The 22850-nt window shown below is 43.1% G+C and overlaps 1 protein-coding gene and 1 non-coding gene across 3 annotated transcripts; both read left to right on the top strand.

The window, feature by feature from the left end:
• The first annotated feature begins 8287 nt into the window (after window positions 1–8287).
• LOC139379065 (splicing factor 1) lies at window positions 8288–20494 on the top strand. Of its 2 annotated transcripts, XM_071121807.1 has the most exons (12): window positions 8288–8693; window positions 9119–9250; window positions 11317–11392; window positions 13778–13930; window positions 14391–14480; window positions 15238–15421; window positions 15752–15867; window positions 15971–16078; window positions 16421–16604; window positions 16828–17086; window positions 18796–18954; window positions 19032–20494. In XM_071121807.1, exons 1-12 carry the CDS (start codon window positions 8438–8440, stop codon window positions 19361–19363), a joined length of 2049 nt encoding a protein of 682 aa, XP_070977908.1. In that variant the 5' UTR covers window positions 8288–8437; the 3' UTR covers window positions 19364–20494. The 2 variants fall into 2 exon arrangements, with proteins under 2 accessions (XP_070977908.1, XP_070977909.1); XM_071121808.1 differs by lacking the exon at window positions 11317–11392 and having other exon boundaries at window positions 8323–8693.
• Window positions 16220–16351, top strand: LOC139379677 (small nucleolar RNA SNORA17). Its single transcript, XR_011628418.1, has one exon. It is a non-coding gene; the product is annotated as a small nucleolar RNA SNORA17 (small nucleolar RNA).
• Window positions 20495–22850: the final 2356 nt, after the last annotated feature.

The raw sequence follows: 22850 nt of genomic DNA, 5'->3' as shown, positions 1-22850 counted from the left end.
TCTGGGACAGGTAGCACGTTCGGTGAACAGGTCAGGATTCCATAGCCGCAGGCAGAACAGTTGAAACTGGAGCAGCAGCACTTCCAGGTGGACTGGGGACAGCTAGGAGCCATCGTGCCAGGTAGTCCTGAGGCATGGTCCTAGGGCTCAGGTCCTCCGAGAGAGAGAAAGAAAGAGGATTAGAGAGCATACTTAAATTCACACAGGACACCGGATAAGACAGGATAAGTATTCCAGATATAACAAACTGACCCTAGCCCCCCGACACAAACTACTGCAGCATAAATATGGAGGCTGAGACAAGAGGGGTCAGGAGACACTGTGGCCCCATCCGATGATACCCCCGGACAGGGCCAAACAGGAAGGATATAACCCCACCCACTTTGCCAAAGCACAGCCCCCACACCACTACAGGGATATCTTCAACCACCAACTTACCATCCTGAGACAAGGCCGAGAATAGCCCACAAAGATCTCCGCCACGGCACAACCCAATGGGGGGCTCCAACCCAGACAGGAAGATCACATCAGTGACTCAACCCACTCAAGTGACGCACCCCTCCTAGGGACGGCATGAAAGAGCACCAGTAAGCCAGTGACTCAGCCCCTGTAATAGGGTTAGAGGCAGATAATCCCAGTGGAAAGAGGGGAACCGGCCAGGCAGAGACAGCAAGGGCAGTTTGTCAGCCTTGCCTTAACAGGAAGCCAGTGTAGAGAGGCTAGCACTGGAGTAATATGATCAAATGTTTTGGTTCTAGGCAGGATTCTAGCAGCCGTATTTAGCACTAACTGAAGTTTATTTAGTGCTTTATCCAGGTAGCTTGAAAGTAGACTATTGCAGTAGTCTAGCCTAGAAGTAACAAAAGCATGGATTCATTTTTCTGGATCATTTTTGGACAGAAAGTTTCAGATTTTTGCAATGTTACGTAGATGGAAGAAAGCTGTCCTTGAAACAGTCTTGATATGTTCGTCAAAAGAGAGATCAGGGTCCAGAGTAACGCCGAGGTCCTTCACAATTTTATTTGAGACGACTGTACAACCATTAAGATTAATTGTCAGATTCAACAGAAGATCTCTTTGTTTCTTGGGACCTAGAACAAGCATCTTTTTTGTCCGAGTTTAAAAGTAGAAAGTTTGCAGCCATCCACTTCCTTATGTCTGAAACACAGGCTTCAAGCGAGGGCAATTTTGGGGCTTTACCATGTTTCATAGAAATGTACAGCTGTGTGTCATCCCCATAGCAGTGAAAGTTAACATTATGTTTTCGAATGACATCCCCAAGAGGTAAAATATATAGTGAAAACAATAGTGGTCCTAAAACGCAACCTTGAAGAACACCGAAATTTACAGTTGATTTCTCAGAGGACAAACCATTCACAGAGACAAACTGATATCTTTCCGACAGATAAGATCTAAACCAGGCCAGAACTTGTCCGTGTAGACTAATTTGGGTTTCTAATCTCTCCAAAAGAACGTGATCGATGATATCAAAAGCAGCACTAAGGTCTAGGAACACGAGGACAGATGCAGAGCCTCGGTCTGACGCCATTAAAAGATAATTTACCACTTTCACAAGTGCACTCTCAGTGCTATGATGGGGTCTAAAACCAGACTGAAGCATTTAGTATATATTGTTTGTCTTCAGGAAGGCAGTGAGTTGCTGCGCAACAGCTTTTTCTAACATTTTTTACAGGAATGGAAGATTCGATATAGGCCGATAGTTTTTTATATTTTCTGGGTTAAGGTTTGGCTTTTTCAAGAGAGGCTTTATTACTGCCACTTTTAGTGAGTTTGGTACACATCCGGTGGATAGAGAGCCGTTTATTATGTTCAACATAGGAGGGCCAAGCACAGGAAGCAGCTCTTTCAGTAGTTTAGTTGGAATAGGGTCCAGTATGCAGCTTGAAGATTTAGAGGCCATGATGATTTTCATCATTGTGTCAAGATATATAGTACTAAAACACTTGAGTGTCTCTCTTGATCCAAGGTCCTGTCAGAGTTGTGCAGACTCAGGACAACTGAGCTTTGAAGGAATACGCAGATTTAAAGTAGAGTCCGTGATTTGCTTTCTAATGATCATGATCTTTACCTCAAAGAAGTTCATGAATTTATTACAGCAGAAGTGAAAGCCATCCTCACTTGGGGAATGCTGCTTTTTAGTTAACTTTGCGACAGTATCAAAAATACATTTTGGATTGTTCTTATTTTCCTCAATTAAGTTGGAAAAATAGGATGATCGAGCTGCAGTGAGGGCTCTTCGATACTGCGCGGTACTGTCTTTCCAAGCTAGTCGGAAGACAATTTTCTGGAAGCTTGCTTCAGAGCTCGGGTATTTTCTGTATACCAGGGAGCTAGTTTCTTATGAGAAATGTTTTTAGGGGTGCAATTGCAGCTAGGGTATTGCGCATGGTTAAATTGAGTTCCTCAGTTAGGTGGTTAACTGATTTTTGTCCTCTGACGTCCTTGGGTAGGCAGAGGGAGTCTGGAAGGGCATCAAGGAATCTTTGTGTTGTCTGTGAATTTATAGCACGACTTTTGATGCTCCTTGGTTGGGGTCTGAGCAGATTATTTGTTGCAATTGCAAACGTAATAAAATGGTGGTCCAATAGTCCAGGATTATGAGGAAAAACATTAAGATCCACAACATTTATTCCATGGGACAAAACTAGGTCCAGAGTATGACTGTGACAGTGAGTAGGTCCAGAGACATGTTGGACAAAACCCACTGAGTCGATGATGGCTCCGAAAGCCTTTTGGAGTGGGTCTGTGGAATTTTCCATGTGAATATTAAAGTCACCAAAAATTTGAATATTATCTGCTATGACTACAAGGTCCGATAGGAATTCAGGGAACTCAATGAGGAACGCTGTATACGGCCCAGGCCTGTAAACAGTAGCTATAAAAAGTGCTTTTTTTTGTAAATTGAAATTTGCTATCGTAAATGTTAGCAACACCTCCGCCTTTGCGGGATGCACGGGGGATATGGTCACTAGTGTAACCAGGAGGTGAGGCCTCATTTAACACAGTAAATTCATCAGGCTTAAGCCATGTTTCATTCAGGCCAATCACATCAAGATTATGATCAGTGATTTGTTCATTGTTCATTAAGTAGCCCTATTTTGAGATGTGAGAGATCACAATCTCTTTCAATAATGGCAGGAATGGAGGAGGTCTTTATCCTAGTGAGATGTCTAAGGCGACCACCGCCATGTTTAGTTTTGCCCAACCTAGGTCGAGGCACAGACTCGGTCTTAATGGGGAAAGCTGAGCTGACTAGACTGACTGTGCTAGTGGCAGACTCCACTAAGCTGGCAGGCTGGCTAACAGCCTGCTGCCTGGCCTGCACCCTGTTTCATTGTGGAGCTAGAGGAGATAGAGCCCTGTCTATGTTGGTAGGTAAGATGAGAGCACCCCTCCAGCTAGGATGGAGTCCGTCACTCCTCAACAGTCCAGGCTTGGTCCTGTTTGTGGGTGAGTCCCAGAAAGAGGGCCAATTATCTACAAATTCTATCTTTTGGGTGTGGCAGAAAACAGTTTTCAACCAATTATTGAGTTGTGAGACTCTGCTGTAGAGCTCATCACTCCCCCTAACTGGGAGGGGGCCAGAGACAATTACTCGATGCCGACACATCTTTCGAGCTGATTTATACGCTGAAGCTATGTTGTGCTTGGTGACCTCTGACTGTTTTATCCTAACATCCTTGGTGCCGACGTGGATATCAATATCTCTATACTCTCTACACTCGCCAGTTTTAGGTTTAGCCAGCACCATCTTCAGATTGGCCTTAACGTCGGTAGCCCTGCCCCCTGGTAAACAGTTTGATTGCTGGATAATTTGTTTTAAGTCTAATACTGCGGGTAATGGAGTCTCCAATGACTAGGGTTTTCAATTTGTCAGAGCTAATGGTGGGAAGCTTCGGCGTCTCAGACCCCGTATCGGGAGGAGTAGAGACGAGAAGGCTCGGCCTCAGACTCCAACTCGCTGCTTAATGGGGAAAACCGGTTGAAAGTTTCTGTCGGCTGAATGTGCGACACCGGTTGAGCGTTCCTACAGCATTTCCCTCCAGAAGCCATGAGAAAGTTGTCCGGCTGCGGGGACCGTGCGAGGGGATCTATACTAATGTTACTATCTACTTACTGGTGGCACAGATGCTGTTTCATCCTTTCATACACTGAAATGACCCTTGCCTAACGATTGCATCTGAAGCTGGGCTTGCAGCACAGCTATCCTCGCCGTAAGGCCATCGTTCTCCTGTATATTATGAGTACAGCGACTGCAATTCGAAGGCATCATGTTAATGTTACTACTTAGCTTCAGCTGTTGGAGGTCCTGACGAACCACGTCCAGATAAAGCATCATGTTAATGTTACTACTTAGCTTCAGCTGTTGGAGGTCCTGACGAACCACGTCCAGATAAAGCGTCCGGAGTGAAAAAGTTGATTGAAGGAAAATGTTTAAATATAAACGGTAATTAAAAAGTAAAAACCGTAAAGTTGTCAGGTAGCAAAGTAAGGTTGGCCACAAAACGCACAGCAACACGTCTTATTGCTATTATAAATTGGGTACCTACATAATTAGAGCAGTATAATAAATGTTTTGTCATAGCCGTGGTATACGGTCTGATATACCACGGCAATCATCCAATCGGCATTCAGTGCTCAAACCACCCAGTTTATAATCCACAAATTGGTTTCTGAAAAGGTTCCTTCAGTGTTTGTGCCTCATGGGTAAATCGTGTTATTACATACCATTTGGTTAAGTATACACATGGGTTTGATGATTTGAAATGCTGGCTGTGTAAATAATTATAATACATATAAAATCAAGAAAAGAATACACACCAACTTGAACTTGGTTTTGCAATATATTGATTTAGTATTTGCAGTACAGTGGTGATCATTTTAATCCTACATGTTTTTGTAAATGTGAAGTTTTTTTCCAAAGCCTTTTTTTCATTTGAATGTATCAATCCAAAGTGACAAGTGAAGTGCATGAACCCTTGGAAAAAGGTTAGTCCAGTGGTTCCCAAACTGTGGGTTGGGACCCACTTGTGGGTCACGGCAGGGGTCCACGTGGGTCGCGAGATTACCTTTTAGTTTTTTTTCCATTTTCAGGATGGAATAACGTGTTCAGTGTAAACTTAAATGAATCAAATTAAATAGAAAGTAGGTAGAACAGATTATGGACCTATACAGTGCCTTCTGAAAGTATTCAGACCCTTTGACTTTTTCCATATTTTGTTTAACGTTACAGCCTTATTCTAAAATTTATTAAATAAAACAATTCCCTCAGCAATCTACACATTATGACAAAGCAATTCTTGCAAATGTATTAAAAACATACCTTATTGACATAAGTATTAAGACCCTTTGCTATGAGACTCAAAATTGAGCTGATCATCCTTGAGATGTTTCTACAACTTTATTGGAGTCCACCTGTGGATAAATTCAATTAATTGGACATGATTTGAAAAGGCACAAACTCAGCAAAAAAATAAATGTCCTCACTGTCGACTGCGTTAATATTTGTATGAACATAAGATTCAACAACTGAGACACAAACTGAACAAGTTCCACAGACATGTGACTAACAGAAATTGAATAATGTGTCCCTGAATAAAGGGATGTCAAAAATCAAAAGTAACAGTCAGTAGGGCCCTAGTCCTCATCCTCTGATCCAACAGGTTCCAGACGTGCTCAATGGGATTGAGATCCGGGCCCTTCCCTGGCCATGGCAGAACACTGACATTCCTGTCTTGCAGGAAATCACGCACAGAACGAGCAGTATGGCTGGTGGCATTGTCATGCTGGAGGGTCATGTCAGGATGAGCCTGCAGGAAGGGTACCACATGAGGGAGGAGGATGTCTTCCCTGTAACGCACAGCACTGAGATTGCCTGCAATGACAAAAAGCTCAGTCCGATGATGATGTAACACACCACCACAGACCATGACGAACCCTCCACCTCCAAATCGGTCCCGCTCCAGAGTACAGGCCTCGGTGTAACGCTTATTCCTTCGACGATAAACACGAATTCGGCCATCACCCCTGGTGAGACAAAACCGCAACGTGTCAGTGAAGAGCACTTTTTGCCAGTCCTGTCTGGTCCAGCGATGGTGGGTTTGTTCCCATAGGTGACGTTGTTGCCGGTGATGTCTCGTGAGGACCTGCCTTACAACAGGCCTACAAGACCTCAGTCAATCCTCTCTCAGCCTATTGCGGACATTCTGAGCACTGATGGATGGATTGTGTGTTCCTGGTGTAACTCGGGCAGTTGTTGATTGACATCCGGTACCTGTCCCGCAGGTGTGATGTTCGGATGTCCCGATCCTGTGCAGGTGTTGTTACACTTGGTCTGCCACTGCGAGGACGATCAGCTGTCTTAGGCATCTCACAGTACGGACATTGAAATGTATTGCCCCGGCCACATCTGCAGTCCGCATGCCTATAAGTGAAGTAATCTGTCTGTAATCAATTGTTGGAAAAATTACTTGTGTCATGCAAAAAGTAGATGTCCTAACCGACTTGCCAAAACTAGTTTATTGACAAGAAATGTCAATTGTGGAGTGGTTGAAAAACTAGTTTTAATGACTCCAACCTAAGTGTATGTAAACTTCTGACTTCAACGGTATATACTGAGCTCAAATAGGCAAAGAGAAACTTCAGTCCATCATTACTTTAAGACATGAAGGTCAGTAAATCAGGAACATTTCAATAACTTTTAATGTTTCTTCAAGTACACTCGCAATAACTATCAAGCACTAACATGAAACTAGCTCTCATGAGGACCGCCACAGGAATGTAAGACCCAGAGTTACCTCTGCTGCAGACGATATGTTCATTAGAGTTAACTGCACCTCATATTGCAGCCCAAATAAATGCTTCATAGAGTTCAAGTAACAGACACATCTCAACATCAACTGTTCATAGGAAACTGTGAATCAAGCCTTTATGGTGAAATTGCTGCAAAGAAACCACTGCTAAAGGACACCAATAAGAAGAAAAGACTTGATTGGGCCAAGAAACACGAGCAATGGACATTTGACCCGATGAAATCTGTCCTTTGGTCTGATGAGTCCAAATGTTGCTGTGTCTTTATGAGACGCAGAGTAGGTGTACAGAGGATCTCTTTATGTATGGTTCCCACCGTGAATCATGGAGGAGGTGTGAGGGTTCTTTGCTGGTGACAGTGTCTGTGATTTATTTAGAATTCAAGGCATACTGAACCAGCATGGCTACCACAGCATTCTGCAGCGATATGCCATCCCATTTTGTTTGCCCATAGTGGGACTATCATTTGTTTTTCAACAGGACAATGACCCAAAACATACCTCCAGGCTGTGTAAGGGCTATTTGGCCAAGAAGGAGTGTGATGGAGTGCGGCATCAGGTGACCTGGCTTCCACAGTCACCCAACCTCAACCCAATTGAGATGGTTTGGGATGAGTTGGACCTCAGAGTGAAGGAAAAGCAGCCAACAAGTTCTCAACATATGTGGGAACTCCTTCAAGACTGTTGGAACAGCATTCCTCATGAAGCTGGTTGAGAGAATGCCAAGAGTGTGCAAAGCTGTCATCAAGGCAAAGGGTGACTACTTTGAAGAATCTCAAATATAAAATATATTTGATTTAACACGTTTTTGGTTACTACATGATTCCATATGTGTTATTTCATAGCTTTGATTTCTTAACTATTATTCTACATTCTAGAAAATAGTTTAAATAAAGAAAAACCTTTGAATAAGTAGCTGTGTCCAAAATAAAAAAAATAAAAAGCTGTGTCCAAACTTCTGACTGGTACTTTGCATATATATATATATAGCGCCTATAATCTTTGAGAATGTACAATCATCAAAATAAAAGCTAGAACATCAGACTCTCATTGATTGTATGTTTGATCATAAGAACACAGCATTAGCCATGTCAAAATGCGTAGAATTGTGTGAAATTATGCTATAAAACATTTTCAGTCACTGCCATTGCAAAATGTTTAGAACTGCATATATAAATAAAAATAAATTACATTCTTTGGTCATTGTTTATTTTTTCAGCTCTCAACAGTTATGGTGGATCAAGAAGCAAACAATTGTAACGGTAGGCAGACATCAACATTCAAGACCCAATCAAAGAGTGTGGCCCAATGATTGTCATGGTGAACGTCCAATCGTTTTTCGGGGAAGGTAAGGAATGGCAGACTGACACTATTCGTTTTAACCAATGAAACGTGGGAACGTTTAGGCTGGCACTGGTCTATACCAATAGTAGAGTTTCGCTGTACAGGTTCTCGGTATACTCCTTTGCGATATTTCGCTGTGCGCCATTTTATGTTCCCCAGCTCGAGTGGAGAAGGTTGTGGATGTCGTTCAATGTAATATTTGTTTATCTATTTACAAGCGTTGGTAACCTACTTTAATTTGATACAACAGAGCACATTTGGAAATGGCTACGGGAGCGAATGCAACCCCTCTAGGGAAGCTGCACCCGAGTATCGGCGCTAAACGAGGTTTTGATGCTGGGCCTGGTGCGGGGTTAATGCCTCCACCCGGGCCTCCTGTGGCCTTTCCTTCGATACCGAATTTTCAGCCACCAATTCCCAACGTGTCTTTCCCGCAAGCTCACCCGGTGTTTACTGCGGTGGCTGCTTTTCCCACCCCACCACAACCACCCCAAGGTGCCGGAATGCAGCCCCAGTCAGGTAAGCTAGGCTAGCTAGCGAGCTAAACAGCGTGGAGAAAGTCCTTCACAGTGTTGGACTGTGTTGTGGGTTGAGCAGCTAAAGTAGCTTGCTAACACCCCATATTAGCTAGCCAACATTATCGATGTTTCATATGCTGAAATGTATCTAATTATCATTGCAATGCGAAATACACTTAGTACATTAGTAATATGTGCTAAGTGAAGTGAACAGGATTCTAGCCAACGACGTAATTAACGTTAAACACAATATTTGTTATAACTGGTTCAACGTTAACTGGTCATATAACAATGCACGGTAGTTATTAGGACATCGTATTTTTAACTAACGTTACTTGGGTGTCTGTTTAGGAAATCGTAAATTGTACATTATCAGTCAACATGTATAAGACCCACGTTGAGAATACCCTCTTTCTCATCTGTCAGACTTCGGTCAGAAAAAAGCCAGGAAAAGGAGCCGCTGGAATAGTGAAACACCCGACCAGAAGACAGTCATTCCTGGTATGCCCACCGTCATCCCGCCTGGACTGACTCGGGATCAGGAGAAGGCCTATATAGGTAACTTGCTAACTTGTCCACTACTATATAACAGAACTGTACTGTACATGAATTTACAAGCTAGTGTTTAGATTTACATGATTAACTGCCTGGTTCTTTACATGTCCCTGTGAGATCCAGTTGCCTAGTGTTTTTTCCCCCCTCACTTTCTGAGTATTGAAATGTTATGTATAGTTCATGACATGTTTGCTGAATTTCATCAGTTAGAGCATATTGAAACAGTCTGTGTTGAGTCACTCACCCCACTTTGGGAGAGCAATGTCCTGACTAGTGCATAACCACGAAAGGGTTGATTTGCGTTGAAGGTGATTCAAGTACAGTATTTGCCAATACATAGACAACTTTGCAGCTCAAGCTTTGCAACTCAAGCTATAGTGTGGAATCGTATTGCTCTACCTAACGAAATTCAGTATTTTTAAACAACTGAGTATACTAACTTGTGGATGTGGGGTGTAAAAGAAGGCCTTTATCATAAGGAGTTACAGTAATGTGGTTCTCCTATAGCAATTTTTTTTTTTGTGGCATCAAGGTTTGCATACCACTGGACATCCATTAGCAAAAAAGAAAGGTGTCACTGTCCCTTGGCATGAAGGGATCGACCAATGTTGTCCTTGTGACATGCTAAAATTTTCCTTAATATCATACATGTGAGTTTAGTGTATGAGCAATGCTACTTAAAGGGCAAAAAGCAAAATACTAATTTCCTGTGCATCCTTTAGAACGGGCACTAATTTGGATGTTTTAAGACCCATTTAGTTTAAGAAACGGTCATCTTGACTCTAAATGCCTTCCAACAGTAGTGTAACACCACCAAACCGGCCTTGGTGCAGCTGGTATTTAATCCTAGATGCCTTTGCCTGCCGTTGTGCCCTTGCGCAAGGCACTTAACCCCTCACAACAACTTCTCCATTGGCGCCCCCTGATCCAACCTCTCCAACCTGTATTGTATGTGTGTCATTTGGAGGGGTTTGGATAAAGTGGAAGTCAGATTTCAGTTGAGTCTGTCTACATGTCAGTAACAGAATGGGTTATTGATGTTGAGTCATTGTTAATGGTTGGTCTTCCTTGGTATGTAAACATTCATTTGTGCCTGCCTTCTGTTCTTACTTTTTATTTTTCCTTTGTTCATTCACCACAATAACCACACAAGAAGTTCAAAAGGATTTGTTGGAAGCGTGTAAGATGAAATAGCAGTGAAATATAAATTCACAGTGGCTATGTTCATCTCATTTGAATCTTGTCAGGAAGGGGTGGGAGTTTTTGGAGGTTGGGGCGGACTGGTTTACATTTGGTCGTGACTCCTATACAGAAATGTGCATGTGATGAGTGATTTATTTCTGTTCCTTCCTATTTTACATAACCAATAGCTCCTTGGCTGTAGAGCCACTGGTGTGCTGACAGTGACTCTATTGGCTCATTGAACTTTATTAATGTTATATTGTGTTAGGACGACTTGTGGATTGAGTTTCCCTATTCTACTAAAGCCACAATTAACTACGATCGTATAACAAAGGTCACATTATTATTATTTATTATGATAATAATATTACAAATTGAAATGAATCTACATGCATATAATAGGGTTTGGAATGTGGTTATTTTATGCCGGCAGGCATGGAACCCTGCTCTAATGACCCTCTGAAATGTTGCTGTACATATAAGCCCTTCCTTCATTAATGGGATGCCAAATTTTGCATATGTACATAACATCCATGCATATGTAAAACACATCCTGGGGCTTGTTATTTCCTGATGACAGTTCACTTTCCGTTCAATGAATTGGCTCTATAGAGTTTTGCATGGCCATTTTGGTACATCCATTTCCCCTGGAAATGAGGAAGGGTTTTACTGTTGTAGAATATTTGCTGGAATTCAGAAGTATACTTTATTCCCCTTGTGTTTTAATGTAAATGTTTAATCATTCATTGTAATCGTGTTTTTTTTACCTCTAAACAAATGAGACGGTGCTCTAATTTAGAATGCACTGTTTCCAGATTAATGTTATGGTGGTAACTGCATTTCTCTCCATCCTTCTTGTTTTTCTTTCCTAACCTGAATTCTTCCAGTCCAACTGCAGATTGAAGACCTGACTCGTAAACTGCGTACAGGAGACCTGGGAATCCCTGTTAACCCTGAGGACAGGTCGGGAAAAGTTTTAAACCCACGAACAGTAACATTTTCTCTACCTTGTTCTTTTGACGCCAAATGTTGGTCTTTGGAAAATTATACATAATTTTCAGAAGATGCTTTAGGTCTTGAAGTGTAGTAGATTTAGTATCCATTCACTAGTGGTAGAGGCATATTGTGACATAGTAGCGTACTTTTCTCAGTTTATATTTTCTTCAGTAGTAAGTACACAGGGATGTCCTACTTCTAGGCTCTTATAGTTATAACTTCCAGGGTGTCTGAAGACTAAAGATTTGACTCTGAATACAGTATTACATTTCAGGGTGACAACCAACCATTTTGAAAAAGTGACGAATGATAGAAACCTTTGGGCTCTTTAGTTAAGATAAGGTGTGAAGTTACCATGGGCACCTTTCCGGTTAACTTGGTGTTCTTCAAGTATTTCCAGCTTATGTTTATACCCATTTAAATTAGCCTCATAAGTTTATATTGTTCTTATATTCCTCAATGATTTTCTTAAATTGCATCATTGTCTCCTGACAGATGGTATTATTACTAATCATAAGTCAAAAAACAATTACTCTCATTCTGAATATCTATATAATATATATCCCACTGCATTAGCTGTAACATCTATCTTAATGATGTGCAGTGTCTTATTTTTATTGTGTATGCATCCTGATTTATCCATTCTGTCAACTCAGATGTTGACTTGACTGTCTGTGTGTGTGCCATTTTGATTATTGATGGAGACATTTTTCTTCAACACTGCAGGTTTGGATCAATACTTATGAATCTAAGTTAATCTTATTGTTCATTTAGCAGCTTATGGTTGATAATATTTGTAGATTTTAGTGATTGCCAGAATGCATATTTCAGTCTCCTTGACTAGTCGGGTAGCTAGCTGTAAGGTATGGGGAGTCTAGCATCTTAAATAGTTCTATAATGATATACTGTTTGCAATTTGAACAACTAGGTCAAGGATAGTTTTCAGTAATGGGTTTCTTTAGGATAACCTGCTTCTGCCAGTGCTTGACATGACAAAAAAACATCCTGATGTGTTTCTCTGGTCTTGACTCGTCTCGTCAATTCAAGTGGTCCAACCATTGTCAGACTCCACCTGAATCCTGACAAATTAACTTTTAACCGTTGGGTGTTTTTCCATGGTCATTAATGGGTTTTCCATAATGAGGCTTCTGGATCTTCCACCCATGTGGGGGGTTCCACAGTATTCCAGGTGGAACTCTAGGGCTCTGGAGGAGAACTCCTCCGATCCTGACTATTCCGGAATGACACAGACCGGCTCTGACACTTTAGTTTGCATAAGCATCTATTATTCCAGCAGGAAATGTCATGTTGTTTTTATGAGTGTGAGATTGATATCTCTTTGTTGGCCACAGTCCCTGTTGTCTGTACTTGACATAGTTTCATTATCTTAATCAGACGTTTCCACAGCGACAGCAAAAAGCTCATCCCAGGACGCTAATAACGTCACTCCTCCACTCCCAACAAATAACGGGAGTGTTTCAGGTTGTCCGCAGTGGAAATTTCAAGATGTATAAAAAGAAACCTTTCCTATACATTTCCTCCTGAATTGTTCATCGACCAGACCTCATTTGTGGGAGAGTGCACAATGAAAAGGGTTAACGTCTAATCATAATTCATTTTCTCTAACCCCAAATTACCCCTTGTCACCTTAACCTTTTTCAAGCACAGAGCCTCTTTAACGCAGCGAAACAGGTTTTCAGGTGTTCCATCCAAGGGGAAGGTATGGACCTGGCTTTAACACCCTCTCCACCTCGGCATCCATTATGGCAGTCTTACTCCCAAAGCCAGCGGTTCCTTTAGGAATGCAACGCTTTTTTTAAAACGTTTGAATTTTTTATTGCCCACCCCTTTCACATTACATCCTGTATGCAGGATTAATTCTGTCCATTTTGTCTAGATAGATTTAGTTGTTGAAGTGGTGGTTGGCCTTTCGGAATAGTCTTTATTACTTATCGCAAGGTGATATGTCCCCATTTTTCACATGTATATAAAATCCCAGAAACCATTTGGCCAGTCAAATGCTACAGCATTGTAGCAACAAATGTCCCTTTGTGAATGCAGGAAGTAAAGCCAAATAGCTATCACATAGCCATTCCTATGAGAGATGACTTTGTTTTTTCCCAGTGTGACCAACTGCTTACCGTAACCATTGTTTCTCTTGCCTCCCCTTCACTGAGAAGTGGCACGGGGACATGACATTATCAAGTGTACCTTAAAAAGAGCTTTTTTGGTAACAATGTTATTCAAGGCTTAGACATAGGGAAACTTGTGTATGATTGTCAATGGTCTTAGTTCTCCCTCCAGTTGGAGATATTAATGGTTGCCTGTCTGTACTCTCTCCCCCTCCCCCAGATCCCCGTCTCCAGAGCCCATCTATAACAGCGAGGGCAAGAGGCTGAACACCAGGGAGTACCGCACACGCAAGAAGATCGAGGAGGAGCGTCATTCCCTCATCACCGATATGGTGGCACTCAACCCTGAGTTCAAGCCCCCCGCTGACTACAAGTATGTGCCCTATTCCCCTATCTACTAACATAGTCTTGTTTATTTGGATCCCCATTAGCTGTTACTACAGCAACAGCTGTTTATAGTCTAGTTTCTTCCCACTCCCCCAGAATGTTCTTTCTTGTTTATTCCCTGTTTAAATTACACTTCATGGTTGTTCTGAGTTTCAGAACTATTGCTATGTCTTCTGGTTTTAATGACCTCTGAGAACAGCCATGCTTCAAATGTTATTTAGCAGATGTTATTGTGGGTGTTGCGAAGTGCTTGTCTTCCTAGCTCCAACATTGTGGTAGTATCTAACAATACACCCAAATATTTAAGTATTAGGATGAGCGATATTTGAGTGGCTTTGACTAGGATACAGTATATGCATATGAAATGAGAAACTCTTCCCTTTGGCTTGAATGTGTAGAGACTGGGTTGTATCCTTCACTATACTAAACATGAATATCCCCCACAGGCCCCCAGCTACCAGAGTCAACGACAAGGTGATGATTCCACAGGACGAGTACCCAGAGATCAACTTTGTTGGCCTGCTGATTGGACCGCGGTGAGTTACAGGCCTTTACCATAGGGGTGGGAGTTTGCCAGGGACCTCACAATATGATATTCTTGCAATTTGATGTTCCAAACATATTGTTTAACATATGTCAAGAGGGCCATGAGAACGAGTTTCGATCAGTTATAGAAATAGAAATGCTAACACCAAATTGGCACTGTATTTTAAAAAGGATATGGGGAACAAGTTATGAAGGAAAAATACTTTTTATGAAGGTACAGCCAACTAGCGCAACAATAATATTGCGGTATTATGAAAACGAACACAAAGTAAGCCTACTGTACACAGGGTCAGTTCCAGTACCATATTTACAATGTGCAGGGGGATACTGAATCGATAGAGGTAGATATGTCTAGGGGAAGGTGACTAGGCATCAGGATATATGATAAAAAGAGTAGCAGCAGTGTATATGGTTGTGTGCGCAAATGGAGTGAGTGTTTTTGTGTGTTCGAGTATCATTGCATAGCGTGTAGGGCCCTGTGTGTGTGCATAGAGACGGTGCCAAAATAAGAATACAATACAAAGGTCAACCCAGATAGTCTGTGGAGCCATTTAGTTATACATTTAGTTAGCCTTTTGGCATGGAGATAGAAGCTGTTCAGGAGCCTGTTGGTGTCAAACTTGATGCACCGGTACCGCCTGCCATGCGGAAGCAGAGGGAACAGTCTTGGGTGGTAGCTCAGTAGGTGGTGCTGATTCCTTACTACATCTCACACACATGCTGAGGATATTACTTGTGTCCTTGCAGTGGCAACACCCTGAAGAACATAGAGAAGGAGTGCTGTGCCAAGATCATGATCCGTGGTAAGGGCTCGGTAAAGGAGGGCAAGGTGGGCCGTAAGGATGGCCAAATGCTGCCAGGGGAGGACGAGCCGCTGCACGCCCTGGTCACCGCCAACACCATGGAGAACGTCAAGAAGGCTGTGGAACAGGTTAGCCCATCATAACGTCTACTGCAGGCTTTCCCGAACTCGGTCCTCGGGACCCTAAGTGGTGCACGTTTTGGGTTTTGCCCCAGCACTACACAGCAGATTCAAAGAATCACCCAATCATCAATATTTGAATCATTTGTGTAGAGTTAGGAAAAAACACTAAACTTGTACCCCTTGGGGTCCCAAGGTCCAGCGTTTGGGAAACGCTGGTCTACTGGCTTACCTCTTGTCACTGTCCACTCGTATAATACTATAACTAGCTAGTGCTATGCATTTCTATGTTCATTTGCATACATTTTTAAGGGTTGTCCACTATGGTGTGTCCCGTAGATCCGCACCATCCTCAAGCAGGGCATCGAGACCCCTGAGGACCAGAACGACTTGAGGAAGATGCAGCTAAGAGAGCTGGCCAGACTCAACGGAACCCTGAGAGAGGACGACAACAGGTGAGCCTGCCAAGTTCTGATATCAGCCATTCTATGGATGTTGGATAATCCCAGGTGCCTGGATAACTGTGCTCACTGCTTCACCCATCTGTTTCACCCACAGGATCCTACGTCCGTGGCAGAGCACTGAACCCCGCAGCGTCACCAACACCACCCTTTGTACCAAGTGTGGCGGTGCAGGCCACATCTCCTCAGACTGCAAGTTCACCAGGTAACTTACCAGCTACGTACTCTGTTACATAAATTATTTTTGCTTGCACACATAGAATTACTTCGAAATTAGATTATTCTTATAAATTACCCAAAATAGTTTTTTGGCTAGCCCAATCTAGTACTAGAGATTATGCAGGAACCTGCCCCTTGAGGCGTTACAGTCCGACTGGAAGTGTTGAGCCTGTGTTGTGAGGGGCGTAGAATGACGTGGCTAGGTCCATGCCGAGGACCCGGAACAGTGGGTACTTGGAGTGATCATAGCTCCGACATAAACACTAAAGAAAATTTCTATAACAATTTCTAAAAACGTACCATGCATTAAAAGGACCTCTCTCTCCAGCTCCTTTGCTGCGCCCAGGGCCGGTGAGCCCCCCCAGTCTGCCCAGGACAAGGCCCGTATGGACAAGGAATACCTGTCCCTTATGGCGGAGCTGGGCGAGGCCCCTGTACCCTCCTCTGGTGGGGGACACTCCAACAATCAGAACAGCGGCCACAACAGAGGCAGCAACAACCAGCCACCGCCGGTGAGTTGAATGTAGTGACTAACACGACCTGAGCTTCAATTGTCTTCAAAAATCTACACATCAAAATAGGCCTTCTGTTCCATGCCAGAGATTCATGGAGACTTCATTGGTTCCTTCGTGGAGTTCAGTTTCATCAACAGACGAGCTTAGACTACATGATAAACCGTGCAAGTCATGGAATCTCAAAAACTGTGTTTTGTCTGACTGTATGTTTGTGCTGCAGAGCCGTCCTCCCTGGATGAACTCTGGCCAGTCTGAGAACAGGAACTACCACAGCATGCACGGAGGCCACGGTGGTCATGGCAACCAACACGGTGGTCATGGCAACCACGGGGGTCATGGAGGTCACGGAGGCCACCACAACTTCCCACCCCCCATGTCCAACATGGGAGGACACCCCATGCCCCCCAACAACGGTATGCCACCCCCTTGGATGCAGCCCCCACCGCCCCCCATGGGCCAGGGACATGGACACCATATGGGTAAGAGAGACACTGATAAGATACATCTTTGTTGTTTTTGCCAGTCTCTGTTTTGTTTTCCCTTTTTGTAAATTGTTTTTGTGGTGTCATGTACACATGAAGCCGTCTGTTTGGTCTTCGCAGTCGAATCAGTTATAACACCGCAATTGTATCCTGTAGCCCTTTACACTCGTACCTGGGTTGAGAAGGGCAGATTTGGGCACTGATAAACACCTAAATAGCTGTATAGTAACATGCTATACATGGCGTCAGACCTCAGGGTCTCTGCTTCACAGCGCTTTATGGGGTTTTGGCTGACAGCCGTTCTAAACTTGAGAATGGCGCACAACAACAAGTTGCCCCCATCCCTCTTGCTAATTGGGCAACTTTTGGGTGTTTTTTTGTTGTGTGGGGAAAAGGCTGTAAATTATGGCGACTATGTATTTTGAAAGATGAGACTTTGAAGATTATAATAAATACCGCTTTGATGTCATACAAGAAAGACCAACACCCGTTAATCCACTTGTGCTCTTCACATTTCCATATCATAAAATTTGTCATATTCAGTGTCAATGTGTTTGATCACTTTGCTTGATGTGTGGTTAAAAGATGACATGTGGTCATACCCTGGGTTGTTCTGAACAGAATGAGCCAGTTAGTCTATTGTGAAGAGAACTCACTGCGACACACTCATGGCTCCTGTCAATGATCACCAAATCTGTTTCCCTGAATGTCATAGTGAAAGCCTAACACTGTAAGATCCTATTTTAGGACTTAACTAGTGATGTTGGCAATAGAACAGGCCTTCACATGATGTCCACCAGACCCAGATTTATAATGGACTGTTTTTGAATCGTGAAAACAACAGTAATTGTGAGACTGGCGATGCAGGGCTGTGTTCTAATCAAAATAACCCCAAATGTGGTTCCTGTTGTTCCTCAACGGCACAGCTAGCAGAGCTCAAACCAGCACCTTGTAGTTGACTTATTATTATTATTATTATTATTATTGCAATTGTTTCTATTACTTTTTAAACGTATTGAAGACTTATTTGAGTCATAAGTGCATTGAAATGACAGGAACTGTGTACACTTTGGAGAGGTTGGATTTTTCAAACATTGTTCAACTGACGACCAAGGTCAGCCTGCAGGCATCGCTAGAGAGCGATGAGCCAATTAAAGCCCCCTGGCCAAACCATCTCCTAACCTGGATGACGCTGGGCCAATTGTGCTGCTTCCTATGAAACTGCTGGCCACGGCCGGTTGTGGCACAGCCCGGGAATGAACCCGGGTCTGTAATAATGCCTCTCACTGGATGCAGTGCCTTAGATCGCTGCACCACTCAGGAGGCCCCCAATTAGACCTTTTACTCAAACCCTTGTGTTACGGATACAGGTATCCTGTAATAATTCATTTGTCATGTAGCAGATTCCCCACATTTTCCAGGAATTTTCTTACGTTACTGAATGTATCCTGAGTGTTTTCAGATTTCTTTATCAACAAATGTGGGGAAAAGTACAGTAAATGGAAAATGCACACAAAAATCAAGTGTGTTTGGATTCAGTCTTGTGTCAGATGCGATGTTGTCCGTCTTTGGTCTAATAATTAAAACTGTTCCCTTTTTAGATTGCTACTGTGTATATTCTGTTTATCTCTTCTGTAAGGAACATTTCCATTTAGGCCCATTCCCACGAGTGTAAAGTGTTTATATTTTCTCTTATTTGTGTTCAGGTCTGTTGCCTCCACCCATGATGCCACCACCACCTCCACCCCCAAACAACCAGCCTCCCCCTCCACCCTCGGGTCCCCTGCCTCCATGGCAACAGCAGGCCCCTCCGCCCCCTCCCACCAGCAGCATGGCCACTAGTGCACCACTGCCATGGCAACAGAGTAAGAACACTAGCATTGAATCAGTGCAGCATGTTATTTCTAGTGTCTCCTACTAACTAAAGTTCTTTCCTCCCCAGATACGACCACAACGTCCAGTCCTGGCACTGGCAACCTGCCCCCCTGGCAGCAGCCCCAACAGTCCGCTGCCTCGGCTGCCCAGCCCCCTCCCCCCATGGGCAACCCCTCCATGGTCCCCCCTCCGCCCGGAGTCCAGCCCCCTCTCCCCCCCGGCGCCCCACCTCCCCCTCCTCCCCCACCCCCCGGCTCGGCCGGCATGATGTATGCCCCTCCACCTCCCCCTCCGCCCATGGATCCCTCCAACTTTGTCACCATGATGGGAATGGGGGTGCCAGGCATGCCCCCCTTCGGTATGCCCCCTGCGCCTCCACCGCCACCCCCCCAAAATTAAACACCCACTGAACCTTCTTAAACACAGTCCTGCTTAGCATGCAGAGAAACTCCTCAAACAAGAGGTAGGTGGTGTGGTTGAATTTGTACATTTGCTTAACTTAATGTTTCTGTTAAAGTTGGTGTGTTTGATCACTCTATACGTTCTGGGTTTTTTTTTGTGTGTTTGTTTTAGGCATTTTTTTTTCCCCCAGGGTTTACTCCCTCCATGATTGGTTTATGACTCACTTTGCATACCAAATAACCCACCTCAGACATGTATATGCTTTGGTTTGCCGACTGGACTATGAATGTCCTATTCTCATTCCTTAGTTCTACCTAAAAGTATAACTAGTGTGTTTTTCTGAGTTATAACAGGCTTATGAGCTGTTTGATGGATATTTACCTTGGATACATTGGTTATGGGGTGATCTATTAAAGTTGAGCTCAAGCTTAGTCGTCATTTTGTCTTCATCTACAGGACATTTTACTGTTCAGATTATCCAGCCAATTTTGTAGGCATGGTAGTCCAATGGCTTCGGCCTTCATTCATCGTCATGTTCCATTCACTTGCTATTGGTTTCACTGAGCTGAATATTTTTCTGCTGTTTTTCTAATTGAACCCGATGTGAAGTGTAATTGCTCAAATTTCTTGGACTTCGCATCTCCCTCTTGATTATTTTGTCTGAAAAACGGGTCTTTGTAGTACTGTTTATTATTATTTTTTATTTTTTTTAAAAGAAAACAACCTGTGCATTTCAGCAGTTTCTGGTGAGCTTTTTCCCAAGACACAGTTAATTTAGGTCCATGTGGATGCAGCAGGGAATAGGATTTTGCATCCTACAGCTGATTGGCTTAAGAGATGCTCTGAGCAACTTAAATTCTAAGGAAGTCTGATTGGATGCTTACTTGTTCTGTTAACAACCTTTCCCCTCCATGCTTGTATTGCTTCAGCAAAATCACAACCCTATTTCAGTTCCCTTTAGTTACTTGAGTTCATGAGGAAAAAAATAAACTGTTAGATGACATTATACAATTGTAATTTTTACTCTATTTTTGGAAATGGTTTGTCAGCCTTGTGTTGGGTCTAGCCTGAATTAATAGTCCTTGCAATGTTGCTTGATTGTTTATTAAACTCATCTATTAAACTCAACTAATTTTGCAGTCTGTGTTTTGCTTTTCTCTGCCTTGTAAACTCTTATTTCCTCAATGACACTTGAATACAGCTTCCACAGACAATTGTTTTGACCTGTAGTCTAGACAGAAGGCTTGCTGGCTCAGCCTCACTTTAGATAAAAGCCCAGTGGTATAGGCACAGATGGAACAAAGATCCAGATATTTCACTGGATGTTAATGCAAAGCATCTGCTTGGTGTTTCCACTCACTACCAAATATGCTAGTGAGAGGAAGCCCATTGGCGGGCAGTGGGAGAAGATGGAGGGAGATGGATTTTGGCAGATATTCTACAATATTTTTCATTGAAACATTTGATCTCAATACTGTTTTCTGTTCCCAAAACGAGAATCTTATGAACAGTGTACTAAGGTTTGTGACTTTCCGTTTGCAAAATAAAAAGTTTTAAATTGCGTTTAGGAGTGCGAAGGCAAATTAAGTAACTGCACACGCACTTCAGAGTAGGCGTTCCAAAATGAAAATATGCAGATAATACTAGAACGCTTCAATTAGATATCGCTTGCTCGTGCTGGGTTCTGCCCCCCTCCTTGCTTATTCTGCCCACTATGGCTAATTTATTCCCATTGGAAACGACAGGCTGTCTTGGTTTAGTTATAAAAAGTCTTTGGTATGAGGCTGTTTTCTGTGTACTACACTATCTGCACTACTGCATCCAATAAGTTTTTACTGTTTTGTCTCCTATGCTCTATCACAGACTTTCGGCTGTGGTAAGGCGAAAGCAACCAACTGAAGTCGGGGAGGTGCATCTACAACAGCCGAAAGTTGATAATCAAATCAAACAAGTTTATTTGTCACATGCCCTGAATACAACAGGTGTAGGTAGACCTTACAGTGAAATGCTTACTTAAAGGCTCTAACCAATAGTGCAAAAAAAGATGTGAACAAAAGGTAAGGAAATAAAAACAACAGTAAAAAGACGGAAAAAAAGACAGTGGAAAAACAGGCAGCTTAGCCCCAGTGATGTACTGGGCCGTACTTGCTACCCTCTAGTGCCTTGCGGTCAGAGGCTAAGCAGTTGCCGTACCAGGCAGTGATGCATCCAATCAGGATGCTCTCGATGGTGCAGCTGTAGAACCTTTTGGGGATCTCAGAACCCATGCCAAATCTTTTTAGTTTCCCGAGGGGGAATAGGATTTGTCGTGCCCTCTTCACGACTGTCTTGTTGTGTTTGGACCATTCTAGTTTGTTGATGTGGACACCAAGGAACTTGAAGCTCTCAACCTGGTCCACTACAGCCCCGTCGATGAGAATGGGGGCATACTCTGTCCTCCTTTACATTTCGTCCACAATCATATCCTTAGTCTCGGTTACGTTGAGGGATAGGTTGTTATTCTGGCACCTCCCGGCCAGGTCTTTGACGACCTCCCTATAGGCTGTCTCGTCGTTGGCGGTGATCAGGCCTACTACTGTTGTGTAGTCTGCAAACTTAATGATGGTGTTGGAGTCGTGCCTGGCCATGCAGTCATGGGTGAACAGGGAGTACAGGAGGGGACTGAGCACGTACCCCTGGGGAGCTCCAGTGTTGAGGATCAGCGTGGCAGATGTGTTGCTACCTACCCTCACCACCTGGAGGCGTCCCGTAGGGAGGTCCGGGATCCATGTGGAGAGGTAGGTGTTTAGTCCCAGGATCCTTAGCTTAGTGATAAGCTTTGAGTGTACTATGGTGTTGAACGCTGAGCTGTAGTCAATGAATAGCATTCTCACATAAGTGTTCCTTTTGTCCAGGTGGGAAAGGGCAGTGTGGAGTGCAATAGAGATTGCACCATCTGTGGATCTGTTTGGGCGGTATGCAAATTGGGGTGGGTCTAGGGTTTCTGGGATGTGGTTTTCCAAAAGCAAGGCTCAGATCAGCATGGCAGTGTTGCCATTGTTAATAAGAAATATATTTCTAATGTCGAAATGAACACATCTCCAACCCCGATATCAAACACTCACAAACTGAAATGTGTAGACACTGTACAATCAATTAGTGAGAGAGCATCAAATATCACATTCATTTGTACAGTATAGGCTAAATCCAGTGGTGTAAAGTACTTAAGTACTACTTAAGTATTTTTTGGGGGGGGTATCTGTACTTTACTATTGAACTTTTTGACAACTTCCACAACATTCCTAAACAAAATGATGTACTTTTTACTCCATACATTTTCCCTGACACCCAAAAGTCCTCGTTACATTTTGAATGCTTAGCCGAACATGAAAAGGGTCCAATTCACACACTTTTTTAAAACTTTTACTTTTAACACTTAGCTATATTTTAGCAATTACATTTACTTTTGATATTTAAGTACATTACAAGTCAAAAGTTTCGACAC

Source organism: Oncorhynchus clarkii, chromosome 21, assembly GCF_045791955.1.
Source record: "Oncorhynchus clarkii lewisi isolate Uvic-CL-2024 chromosome 21, UVic_Ocla_1.0, whole genome shotgun sequence".
Taxonomy (NCBI): Eukaryota; Metazoa; Chordata; class Actinopteri; order Salmoniformes; family Salmonidae; genus Oncorhynchus; species Oncorhynchus clarkii.
The sequence above is the reverse complement of the archived record's forward strand: the minus strand, read 5'-3'. Positions and strand labels throughout refer to the sequence as shown.